At 48.2% G+C, this 13352-nt stretch overlaps 1 protein-coding gene across 2 annotated transcripts in view; it reads right to left on the reverse strand.

Moving 5' to 3' along the window:
- The window catches only part of PRKCE (protein kinase C epsilon), a 1836175-nt gene that overhangs the window by 1037780 nt on the left and 785043 nt on the right, over positions 1–13352 (reverse strand). Inside the window, exon 3 of one of the 2 annotated variants that reach the window (XM_069608444.1) lies at positions 11287–11349. The exons of the other annotated variant lie outside the window; for it this stretch is intronic. Within the exon in view, the coding sequence (XP_069464545.1) occupies positions 11287–11349 (63 nt within the window). The remainder of the gene's footprint in view (positions 1–11286; positions 11350–13352) is intronic. 2 annotated transcript variants of the gene reach the window in all.

Here is a 13352-nt window from a genome sequence, read left to right on the forward strand (position 1 = left end):
TATCTGGCGGAGCGAGGGAGAGTAGAGGCTCCTGTCAAGCAGTCCCTCCCGTCCCCTCCCGGCATGGACAGGCACGTCTTAAGTGCGCCTTTGGCGCGCTGGCGGCGCACCCGCTGTGCCCACCCGCTGCATGGGCAGTCGATCCTACACATATGTGCAATATCAGACCAAAACTGAGGCAGGGGGCTGGAGGAAGGAAGGTAACAGTGTGGGAGAGGTTGGGAGTGTGCGGTGAGGTGGGATCACCTTCTTGGGGGGATTTAGCTTTGTGGGGGGCAGTAGAATGTGATAATTCAGCCTTTTGAATACCACACAAATCGGCTGAAATAAATTGGTCTTTTTCATATTTGTTCTTCAAAATGCAGAATTATCACATAGAACCCAGTATGGGCCTTGCCATACTGTTGACCTTGTTCAGTGTAATAGCATTCAATGGGACAGTACTTGCAAGGCCTAATGGTGCAGAGCTAATGGGCTTCTATATTTTTAAAGAGACAGTAACAGCACTTCTCAGCAGAGCTGTGTAATCTATGTTCTACTAGAGCTGCCATATTTGAAATGGGGGCAATGCTGCACCTCTTCAGTTAGCTCGCTAAACAGGGCTTCTATAATTGTAATACTATGCTTTTGTTGGGGAAATGCTAGTGTCATGATGCCTACCCCCGGAGCACCAGGCCAGGCCCAGCACCCCCGGAAGCAGGCATCATGCCCTCGGGTAAAAGCCCAGCGGCCCCTTATAGGGGCTCTTTGGACTCAGTCCTGGCACCTTTGACGCCAGGCTCATGTTGGACATCAGTCCTGGCACCATAGGCGCCAGGCTCATAAAGGGAGGTGTTTTGTGCACTTACCTGATGCAGACCATGCTGCACGCTTCAGGCCTCCCTGAGACCTGAAAGGGACTATTTTTTCATAGGGACTATTTTTTCACTCGGGCGTGGCCAGGGAAGGATACATACCTAGTTGGGGAAGGATACATACCTGGGACTTCTTTGGAGGCTATTTAAGCCACGCCCAGACAGCAGCTCATGTTTCGCGTTGTTCTGCTTCCTGCAGCTTAACGCTCACCGTGTCTGCTCCTGCTCCTGGACTCCAGCCACGCCCGCCTCGAACCTGGAAGACCTGCAAGGAAGGAAGAGAAGAGAAAGGTGAAAACCAAGGACTATTTCAAACTTCTTAGCTGCATCCGGAATCTTCTCGCCAGCATCCCTGAAGAAAGACTTCCATTTAAAAGCATTGCGTTGCTCGCTGCAGCGCCACGCTTCACTCACCTGTCCTCGAGACATCTCCCGGCTCCATCGCGGCTGTCAGCATCGGACGCCACATCTCTGCACCTAGGGGAGAGAGGAATAAACAAAACGTGAGCAGAAGGAACACAGAAGGAAAGCCTGATTAACAGCCATAATGCTTACTGGCTTTTTTTCCACATTTCGGGTCGGCGCCGCCCCGTTGGCAGGTACCGTACCCCGGCCCCTATGGGGAAAGGACAAGAGACATTTCTGGGGAATGATAAGGACATTTAGAGGGATCGCTCTCATCACTACTCACCTCGGCAGTTTAACCCCTCGACGCATCGCCTTCATTCTGCACCTGAAATAAAGGACAGATCACAGGTTAGAAAGACAACATAAAGGGGGCCTCACTTGAACTTTGAACTTTCATACTTACGGCGCATCGCTCAGGAAAGTCAAGTGGATTTTGCCAGCGCCATTCTGAAAACCAGTGAAGTAACTGGACGAACACGCGCCCCTGCACCAGAAGCAGGATGGAGAGTTCATCCTTCCAAACCATAAGGTGAGCTTAAACCGGGGTTTGGAGGAAGTTAGAGAGGAACGAAGGGGGAAGGGGTAAGGGGGGAGCTAGCACACTATTCTGCAGACTGTTAATCCCCTTTCTCATCTGCAGAAGGATATTCCTACGGGCCAGGCAAGCACGATTTGGAGGTCCTGTCCAATCGGTGTTCCTGGTCCTGCGCATCACGCTAGAAGAGGCCACAGCAATCCAGACTAGACCAGCGCCCCCGTGGGAACCAGGTGAGCGTTACAGAACGCGAAGCCTTCCTACAAATTCCCACCCAGGCGCTATGGAAACTTCCGAAACTGACCAGTTGGCCCAATTACTGGGGGAATTACGGGCCGAAGTACACGCCGCTCATCAAGAGACTAGTGCCCTCAGGAGGGAAGTGATTGTAATAAAGGATAGAGCTGATGACCTGGCTAGACAGCTTTTGCAAGGTCAAGCTGGACAAACTCCTTTACCCGGTTCCGGGGGGAACCCCGCTCCTGTGGTTTCCAGTAACCCGGTGCAGATTAATCTACCTGGAAACATGCCGCTGGCCCCACCAGAACGCTTTGCTGGGGACCCCAAACGATTCGCCGTATTCATGAATCAGTGTCGTTTGCACTTCCAATGCAGACCTGGGGCCTTCCCTAATGATCAGACCAAGGTAGCCTTTGTGTTGTCATATCTCAGCGGCTGTGCTGCCGATTGGTCAGTCCCACTGGTAACTCAAGATGACCTGATTCTTCGTGATTTTCAAGGATTTCAAACAAGCATGGAAAGGTTATTTGCTCAACACTCCCAGGGACAGGCTCTGGATGATGAACTTCTATCTCTGCGACAGGGCAATCAAGACCTTCTATCCTACATTGCAACCTTCAATAAACTAATTGTGGAAACTGGTTGGCCAGAGGATAAAAGAATCACGTTATTCCATCGAGGTCTACGCGGAGAACTTAAAGATGTCCTGGCACAAGTTGTAAATCCGCCCCAAGAATGCACTGAATATATAGACTTAGTGGTCCAATTGGATCACAGGCTGCAAAACAGAAAAGCAGATCGGTCCAAGTTTGAAACCCGGGTGTTGGCCAAGACCCACGCTAACCCCAAGTGGGCTGATGCCTCGGAGCCTATGCAAATCGGAGGTGTTAAAGGACCCCTAACTCAAAAAGAACGGGAAAGAAGACGACAGATGCAATTATGCCTTTATTGTGGGTCCTCTGGACACTTTCTACGAGATTGCCCGGTTAAGCCGCCCAAGAAGGTGGTAGGAGCCGCTGATAAAATCCATGGAAACTCTGTATCGGAAACGACCACGCCCGGCAAGCGTAGGGGTCCGCTTGCCGAGCTTGAAAACTAACTCTCAGACCTCGCATTTCATTGTGCCAATGGTCCTCGTAGATCCGGAACAGCCTAAACGGTTGCATGCTATAAAGGCATACATCGATAGCGGGGCTATAGGAAACTATGTGGATCGAGAATTGGTCTCTAGGATAAACCTCCATCTGCGTCCTAAAACCAACAAAGATGTCATCACCACAGTAGATGGAACCGAAATTGCCTCTGGACCGGTAACACATTCCACAGCTGAGGTGACACTTGTAGGTCCGGATGGCCATCGGGAGGCAATTGTGTTTGATGCAATCAAGGCTCCACAGTTTCAGCTTATTCTCGGAATCCCTTGGTTAGAGACACATAATCCTCGAATTGATTGGCGAGCGAAGAGAATAGCCTTCCCGGATTGTGCACAAACCTGCTACCCAGAAAATCCAAAGATTAATCTAGCATCAGTAACCTCTGTCCCCGTGCAACTACCTCCAGAGTACCAAGACTTTCAGGACGTCTTCCAAAAGGAACAGGCCAACACATTACCTCCCCACAGATCGTACGATTGCCAAATCGATCTGGTGCCCGGTGCACAACCCCCTTGTAGCAGGATTTACGCCCTTATTGAACCAGAGAATCTGCATTTGAGACAATATTTAGATCAATACCTCGCCAATGGTTTCATTCGCCCGTCAAAGTCCCCGGCATCCTCAGCTTTGTTCTTCGTGCCTAAAAAAGAAGGCGACCTTAGAACTTGTATCGATTACCGTGCATTGAACCAGATAACTGTTAAAAATCGTTACCCTCTGCCTCTGATCCCTGAACTCCTTGACCAGGTGAAGGACGCTTGCGTATACAACAAGTTAAATCTCCGGGGGGCTTATCATCTGGTACGAGTAAAAGAAGGCGACGAATGGAAAACGGCCTTCCGTACAAAATATGGACTATTCGAATACCAGGTGATGCCTTTCGGGTTGTGCAACGCGCCTGCAGCCTTCCAATTCTTCATGAACAATGTCCTTCGGGAACTCATCGATGTCTGTGTTGTCGTGTATATCGATGACATTCTTGTGTACTCCTCTTCAGAATCTGATCACAGAAAGCATGTCAGGGCCGTCCTAGAGAAACTGCGCCAGCACAAACTGTTTGCCAAGCTGGAAAAATGTGTTTTCCATACCACCGAGGTTGAGTTTCTCGGATTCATCCTGACACCTAAAGGGGTCCGAATGGATTCACAGAAAGTGGATGCCATCCTCAAATGGCCATCACCTAGTTCAGTGAAAGGTGTCCAAAGCATGCTTGGTTTTGCCAACTTTTATCGCAGGTTTATCCCAGAGTTTTCACGTGTGGTGCAACCCATCACTGCACTCTTGCAAAAAAATAAACGTTTTGAATGGACCGAGGAAGCCGAACAGGCCTTTCAGGAGTTGAGAGCTAAGTTCACGTCCGCACCTATTTTGAAGCACCCGCGTCCCGATCTCCCATATATAGTCGAAACCGACGTGTCCATCTTATCCATGGGAGCTGTCCTGTCTCAGAGAGACCCTGAAACCAATCAACTGCACCCCGTAGCATTTTGGTCCAGAAAGTTCTCGCCGCCGGAGATAAATTATGCGATCACTGATAAGGAACTATTAGCCATTAAGTCCGCCTACAAGGCTTGGCGGCATTATCTCCTCGGCGCCCGGCATACCATCACCGTGATCACTGATCACCGAAATTTACAATATTTAAAAACTGCCAAGGCTCAATCGTCTCGACAGCTCCGATGGGCTTTGTTCTTTGCTGAGTTCGATTTTGTAATCACCTACCGCCCCGGCTATAAGAATGGTAAGGCGGACGCTCTATCCCGAATTGGAATGGAAGAAATAGACACAAACTCAGAACCTGTGCTGATAATTCCCGAACAAAGAATTTTGGGGATAACCACTTTACAAACCCTTGAAGTCATTCAAGCACGAGTGAAACAATTCCTGGACTCTTCAGCCTTGCAGGATTGGATCAAAAGGGGGTCTAACTTTTCAGTCAAGGATGGCTTACCTTACTTCCAAGGACGCTTATTTTTGCCAGAAAAGGAATTGCAAGAACTGGTTATTTCCCGTCATCATGATACCCTGATGGAAGGACATCCTGGCATTGCCAAAACAGAGGAAATGGTTAAACGACAATTCTGGTGGCCTTCCTGGCGAAAGGATATTAAATCTTTCGTGATGTCCTGTGGAGTTTGTGCCCAAAACAAAGGTCAAAAGACAAGACCCGCCGGTCTTCTTCAGCCCTTAGACATTCCACCAGCACCTTGGCACACCCTGTCACTAGATTTTATCACGGACCTGCCCTCTTGTAATGGTTACAATACTATTCTGGTCGTGGTGGATTTATTTTCCAAAATGGCTCACTTTATTCCGTTGAAAGGATTACCTTCAGCCTTTGTTCTTGCCAAAGAATTCCTCGAAAATATCATCCGTTTGCATGGTTCCCGTCCATACTAGTCTCCGATCGGGGAAGCCAGTTTATTTCTCATTTTTGGAAAAAGTGTTGTCAACTGGCACAAATCGACGTAAGACTCTCGACCAGCCACAACCCACAGACCGATGGTCAGACGGAGAGAACGAACCAGACCCTTGAACAATATCTACGATGTATGTTGCACCAATCGGAGGGTAATTGGAAGGACATTTTATGGGTGGCAGAATATGCATACAATAACTCGATACACTCTGGAACGGGTCAGAGCCCCTTTTATACCCTATATGGACATCACCCTCGTACTTCAGACTTGGACTCACCTCTGAGCCTTGAAATGCCCGCAGTGGACCATTTGCATTCTACGATTACTCAAGCCTTCAAGGATGCAACTGCACATTTGCAACATGCGAAAGGGAAATACAAAAAGATTGCGGATCTGCATCAAAGAGAGGCGCCTCCATACCAAATAGGGGATCAAGTATGGTTGGCTACCAAACACCTATCACTCAAGGGGCCTCGAACCTTTAATCCAAGGTATTTAGGGCCTTACTCGATCAAAGCTATAATCAACCCAGTGGCAGTCAAGCTCGATCTACCAGCTAACATGCGGATTCACCCCGTTTTTCATGTGTCACTTTTGAAACTAGTGCACCCAGGAACCAGATTAACAAAGCCACCAGAACCGATTCAAATAGATGGGGAGCCTGAATTCGAGGTGAAGAACATTTTGGATTCTAAGATCTCAAAATCCAAAATTTTCTATCTAATTGATTGGAAAGGGTACGGGCCTCAGGAAAGGTCTTGGGAACCCAGTGATCACGTACATGCACCTCGGCTGGTAAAAAGGTTCCATCGGAATTTCCCAAACAAACCGAAACCTCCAGAAGGAACGACCTTGGGAGGGGCCTTGGGGGGGGGGGAGTGCTTTCATGATGCCTACCCCCGGAGCACCAGGCCAGGCCCAGCACCCCCGGAAGCAGGCATCATGCCCCTCGGGTAAAAGCCCAGCGGCCCCTTATAGGGGCTCTTTGGACTCAGTCCTGGCACCTTTGGCGCCAGGCTCATGTTGGACATCAGTCCTGGCGCCATAGGCGCCAGGCTCATAAAGAGAGGTGTTTTGTGCACTTACCTGATGCAGACCATGCTGCATGCTTCAGGCCTCCCTGAGACCTGAAAGGGACTATTTTTTCATAGGGACTATTTTTTCACTCGGGCGTGGCCAGGGAAGGATACATACCTAGTTGGGGAAGGATACATACCTGGGACTTCTTTGGAGGCTATTTAAGCCACGCCCAGACAGCAGCTCATGCTTCGCGTTGTTCTGCTTCCTGCAGCTTAACGCTCACCGTGTCTGCTCCTGCTCCTGGACTCCAGCCACGCCCGCCTCGAACCTGGAAGACCTGCAAGGAAGGAAGAGAAGAGAAAGGTGAAAACCAAGGACTATTTCAAACTTCTTACCTACATCCGGAATCTTCTCGCCAGCATCCCTGAAGAAAGACTTCCATTTAAAAGCATTGCGTTGCTCGCTGCAGCGCCACGCTTCACTCACCTGTCCTCGAGACATCTCCCGGCTCCATCGCGGCTGTCAGCATCGGACGCCACATCTCTGAACCTAGAGGAGAGAGGAAGAAACAAAAGGTGAGCAGAAGGAACACAGAAGGAAAGCCTGATTAACAGCCATAATACTTACTGGCTTTTCTTCCACATTTCGGGTCGGCGCCGCCCCGTTGGCAGGTACCGTACCCCGGCCCCTATGGGGAAAGGACAAGAGACATTTCTGGGGAATGAGAAGGACATTTAGAGGGATCGTCCTCATCACTACTCACCTCGGCAGTTTAACCCCTCGACGCATCGCCTTCATTCTGCACCTGAAATAAAGGACAGATCACAGGTTAGAAAGACAACATAAAGGGGGCCTCACTTGAACTTTGAACTTTCATACTTACTGCGCATCGCTCAGGAAAGTCAAGTGGATTTTGCCAGCGCCATTCTGAAAACCAGTGAAGTAACTGGACGAACACGCGCCCCTGCACCAGAAGCAGGATGGAGAGTTCATCCTTCCAAACCATAAGGTGAGCTTAAACCGGGGTTTTGTGGAAGTTAGAGAGGAATGAAGGGGAAGGTGGTAAGGGGGGAGCTAGCACACTATTCTGCAGACTGTTAATCCCCTTTCTCATCTGCAGAAGGATATTCCTACGGGCCAGGCAAGCACGATTTGGAGGTCCTGTCCAATCGGTGTTCCTGGTTCTGCGCATCACGCTAGAAGAGGCCACAGCAATCCAGACTAGACCAGCGCCCCCGTGGGAACAAGGTGAGCGTTACAGCTAGTTCATCTTAGTGGGGCTACTATACTTTTGATGGGACAACATCAGCACTTCTCAGTTGAGCTTCTACACTCTTATTGACAAGGCCCCAATACTTTTCAGCAGATTTATTTACTTTTATTTGAATTGGTTATTTATAATGCACGTAATACCCAGAGGTTTCTAAGCGCGGACTGAAGGATCGAACCTGTGTTGCGCGGACAGAGGGATCGAACCTGTGTTGCTCTATGTTGACTTGCTTCCAAGGCAAGCACGTTGCCCCTGAGCTATCCTCCTGAGATTCTGAAGATCTGAAGTACATTTAATGATACAGAACCAGAACTATTGAGCAAGTCTAACATCATCTTCATCAACATCAGAATAACTCAACACTGTTGTGGTTATACAAGAGTTAATATATTTAAAGGTATGGAATTACTCAGAATGTAGCAGCACTCTTAAATAACCCAAAGTGCTTAAGCATAGTTAATGTGTAAATACTACACTTCTCACCGTTGGGACAGTACTGCCACTTCTCACAGAGGCTTCTACACCTTTTATGGGGCAGCACTGATCCAGCCTACTGGACCGCTTCACTTTTAATGGCACTTCTCAATAGGGCTGCTATACTTCAATAGGAATTGACCAACAATAGCCCGCAGGGAATTGCCTACTCTTGATGCCACCGAAGCAGCACTTCCACCCACCACAGCTGCTTTATTTTTAATGGCACAGAGCGTTTACTTCTCAGCCACTCTGCTTTACATTTAAACAGACCGAATTGTCATTTCTCAGCAGGACTGCAACACTATACCATTGTCTTCTGTATGTTGAGTGCTTCTTCACCACTTATGTGGGTTCGTGGAATTCTCCCAGTATCTAAATAGAAGATCTGGCTACATTCAATTGGCAACAGGCATGTCCCGGGCTGCCTGCTCTACATAAGCTGCCGCTCAGAATGTTGAAAGCCGTGATGGGGCAAGGGATAGAAGGCTCGAGCCTGTCGGATAGCAGAATCAGCAGGGTCTTAAAACCTGCTCACTCATTCTGGAGTGAGGGGCCATGGGGCAAAATGAGCCTGATCCCACATACAGGGGGTTGTTACCCATTTATCTCTCCTGAATGAAAGAATGAAAGAATGAGCTCTCTCAGACACAAGTGTTTTAACAAAAATATAATTGTCTTCCCAGATGGGAGACTGACTCCATTAATATACATGGGGTCACTAAGATGACCAAGAGTGAACCTGTACGTTCAGTTGTGAGATCAACAGCAACGGGTATACTATGCGCCAAGGAGTGAGGTGCCCAGTCAATATACCACACTGTTTAAAGGTGTGAGACCCATCCTGTATGCTTGGCCAAAGAGCCTTGGCCAGAGTTTCACACTGAAGAAGTGAGCATGTGATCCGGGGTCTGCAGCCCACACACAGGGGATTCCCATGCTCCCACTTGCGAGATTTGCACCAAATTAGTGAGATTGTGCTCCAAGTTAGGAGGCACACGCACAGTCTTTGCTCTGAGGTTTGACACACTCACATGATGGGATGGCATTTCGTTCTCCCATCCTAGTTGTGTTGCTCTGCCTTTTGAGGGCTACTACAACCTGGATGATTATAGAAGGGTGGAGTAGGGGCAGTGTTGGCCTACTGGAATGCAACTGGAAGGCTTGAACCTCCTTCTTACTTGACTTTACTATATGCAGTACATGCTAGCCAATGTTTCCACTGTTCTGCCCCCCCACCCCTTCATACCAATTGGCAACTACGTCCAAATACGGTCATATAACTGCTGGTGATGTCACTTCCTATATTTGGGCACCCCCCCCTGGTGTGATGGCCATAGTGTTGGTCCAAATTATACATTGGCATACTCAATTTCAACAGAGGTTGGGGAATGTACTGAGAGGCTAAGCCTTGCCTGGAGCCTGAGGCCATAGGAGATGCACGTCCGGTGTTGGAAAGAACTGCACATGCAAGCGATAGGTGGCTTCTCACACCGGACTGAAGTCTTATGTGCTATAGGGAAGAGTATCGTCATCCATCTTACCCCCCACGGTGCAGACAGTCTCCTGAAGTAGATGATAAATAAAGACATGTTGCTGATGGTGGTTCCCTGCATGTTATCCAAGATGACGCAGTAGTAAGGACGTCTACGAATGGGAGCTTTAGTGTTATCTGTCGTATTGTCCGGGGGTGAGGGGGTCGAGGGAGGAACATCCATGCAGGTTTTCCAATTGATTTCATCCAGGTAGGAGCATGCTGTAGTCTGTAAATAAACAGTTGACTCCCTATGATCTTCAAATGTGAGAGATGGAGAGAGAAAGTGTAAAAGAGAGAGAGAGAGAGAGAGAGAGAGAGAGAGAGAGAGAGAGAGAGAGAGAGAGAGAGAGAGAGAGAGAGAGAGAGAGAGAGAGAAAGCCGGAGAGGGAGAGAGAGAGAGAGAGAGAGAGAGAGAGAGAGAGAGAGAGAGAGAGAGAGAGAGAGAGAGAGAGAGAGAGAGAGAGAGAGAGAGAAAGCCGGAGAGGGAGAGAGAGAGAGAAAGAGAGAGAGGAAGATAGAGCGAGAAACGACGAGAGGCAGAGTAAGAGAAAGCCTGAGAGAGAGAGAGAGAGAGAGAGAGAGAGAGAGAGAGAGAGAGAGAGAGAGAGAGAGAGATAGTGTGAGAAAGCACAAGAGAGAGAAAGAAGAGAGAGGGAGACAGAGAGAGACAGAGTAAAAGAGAGAGAGGGAGAGAGGACGAGAGGAAGAGTAAGGGAAAGCCTGAGAGAGAGAGAGAGAGAGAGAGAAAGCCAGAGAGGGAGAGAGAGAGAGAAAGAGAGAAAGAGTGAGTGTGAGAAAGCCCGACAGAGGGAGGGAGAGAGAGAGATAGAGAGAGAGAGAGAGAGAGAGAGAGAGAGAGAGAGAGAGAGAGAGAGAGAGAGAGAGAGAGAGAAAGCGTGAGACAGAGAGACAGAGTTTGTTTGTGAGTATTGTCAATGATTATCGAGTGCAAATCACCAAATATCGAGGTAGGGAAACAATTCAGGAATGCCTTTGTGGTCCATCAAATACTAAGGAAATGGGCACTGCAACAAGCCTGCACATTATAAAGGGAACCCTGAGGACTCTGCTTTTAGGAGAGGTGGATCTCTTGGCGAGGGGAAGCAGTCAGTGAGCCAGCTAGGGATGAATGGACGTCCTTTGGGCATAGCAGGTCCGCATGCTGTTATCAGAGCCCGGCATTCCGCCATTCCCCAAAAAGGCGGGCAATGAGTTCCAACGTTGGCAGACAGTAAAGCCAAATAGTGCAAAATGTACACAGACAAAGAGCTACAACATGACTGAGCTCGGCGGCTTCATTCAGATGTTCTGGCTACGCCATCATTCACGCACTCATTCACACACGGAGCCGCTGGTACCTGCGATGCGCCATACCTGCATTCGACATGCGCTTGGTAAGCCTCTCCTTGCTCGCCTCGCTCTCAGGGTCAACATTTCCTAGTAAAAAGGAAACTTAGGTTAGTGTCACCTGGAGGTAGACCTAGATTTGGCCCAAGGCCCTATTCCGTGGAATCAGCAGCTATTGCATGAGATTAAGAGCGTCAAATCTGCATGGCCAACTGTGCTATCATAATGGCCCATATTATGCAATGACAGTGAAATGCAAGGACGGTGCAGGCTGCTTCAGTGCTTTGAGGGCAGCCCAAAAAGGCAGCAAAGCGCTACACAAGTGCCACGTACCAGAACATAACAGACAACTGCAGATAAAGGAAGAACTGACTCATTCGACTTCGGCGGCAGCCGTGCTGGGAAAAGCGGCACGGCTGCCGCCGGAGTTCTTTTTTACCAGCGCCCGGGAATGGGCAATTACTGGGTCATTACGGTCCCGCCAGACTTGGTAATTGCCCATTCCCGGGCCTTGTTAAAAAATGCTCCCCATTCCCATTGAGCCCAATAGAGCGCAATGGGAATGGGGAGGACTGATGCATCCGGCATGGTCTGCTCTCGTGTGCCGGTATGCCTGACCTGGGGGCGGAAAGGCACCCCGCAAGCAGAACTTGTAGTTTGCCGGTACGGTAACAACGGTACCTGTAAGCTTACCAGTACTGGTGTTACTGTACCAGCAAACTTGTAATGAGGCCCATTGCACTTCATAGAATTTGGCTAGTACTCCAGCAAAACAAATAAAGGGTGTAGCTCAGAAGCCTGGCTCTGCTGCTGGTGCCCCCCGATTTGAAAATGGGTCTGGGCTTACATAATATTACATTTTATGTATGTGGATAACTGGCTGAAAAGTAATCTCCAAGAAAGTATGCATCGCCACACATGTACCAGGGTCTAAGACTCAGCCTTGAATTCCTTTTAATCATTCGTTTCGAAAGTAAAGATGAAAGTAGTACAAGCTCGAATTGTCATTCGGGGACCCACTCTGCATTCTAAATGGCCATTGAAGAAAGGCTGGAGGCAGGTGCATCTTTACACACCCTGCAGAAAAATACATCATTTTTAAAGACAACCATTTGATTCAGGCCTTTAAATAGGTATACCTTTCGTTCAATTTAGGAATGAAGGGCAATGGTTACTAATGATCAGTTACCATGCAATGTCACCCACACCGTTCCCTTACAACTAAAGGTGGGTGGGCTAGTTCTGGCAAATCTTAAACCACCTGAATTTTGGTGTACAATAAGAATTTCTGCAGTAACCCATAACAATCCTGCGCCCCAATACTACTTAAAATTAATTCAAATTCATAACATACATTCCAAAAGCTGCATATGTAGACATCACAATGGCCCACTACAAAATTCCATTATAAATTGCAAGGATTCGTATTATAGAGGTGTGTATTATTGTGCATTTAACATTCCTTCAAAGAATGTATGCATAGAACCACAGTTCATCTTAAGATTCAGGAACGTTTTTGAGTTCTTTTGTTTTAGTAGCACTAAAGTCTTGAGGCGTCATTACCAGTTTGGTGGTATCCCGCTGGTAAATCTGGTGGGATACCACCAAACGGTAATAACATTACGGGCACTCGGTCTGGTGGAATTACCACCGTATTCTGAGTGCCAGCAACAGTGGTTACTCCCCATTCCATGGAGTCCTTAAAGGACTTCATGGGGGGATTGCTGGCAGTACCGGTGCTGGTAATAACGGCTATTTGTTGCCGGTGGGATGTCAGACTTACCTCCAGCTCTTAGCTAGAGTAGTTTGTAGTTTGCTGGTGCGGAAACATCCGTAAACGTTATTAGTGGCACGTTATTTCCACACCGGAAAACATGCAATGAAGCCCTTTGTCTTCAATTAATCCTTCAGTCTGACAAAACAATCTGCTGGTTGTTTGTCACTGAAGTCTTTGCCAGCACGTGTTTCAACCAATTGGTCTTTATCAAGGCAAATACACTCAATAAAAATGAATTTCATATGTGAAAGAAAAGTTCCAATTAGGTTAGAAATAAACAACAACAAATTTACTAACACATTGTTAAACATAAAGA

Source organism: Ambystoma mexicanum, chromosome 4q (genome assembly GCF_040938575.1).
Source record: "Ambystoma mexicanum isolate Mex_15411 chromosome 4q, UKY_AmexF1_1, whole genome shotgun sequence".
NCBI lineage: Eukaryota > Metazoa > Chordata > Amphibia > Caudata > Ambystomatidae > Ambystoma > Ambystoma mexicanum.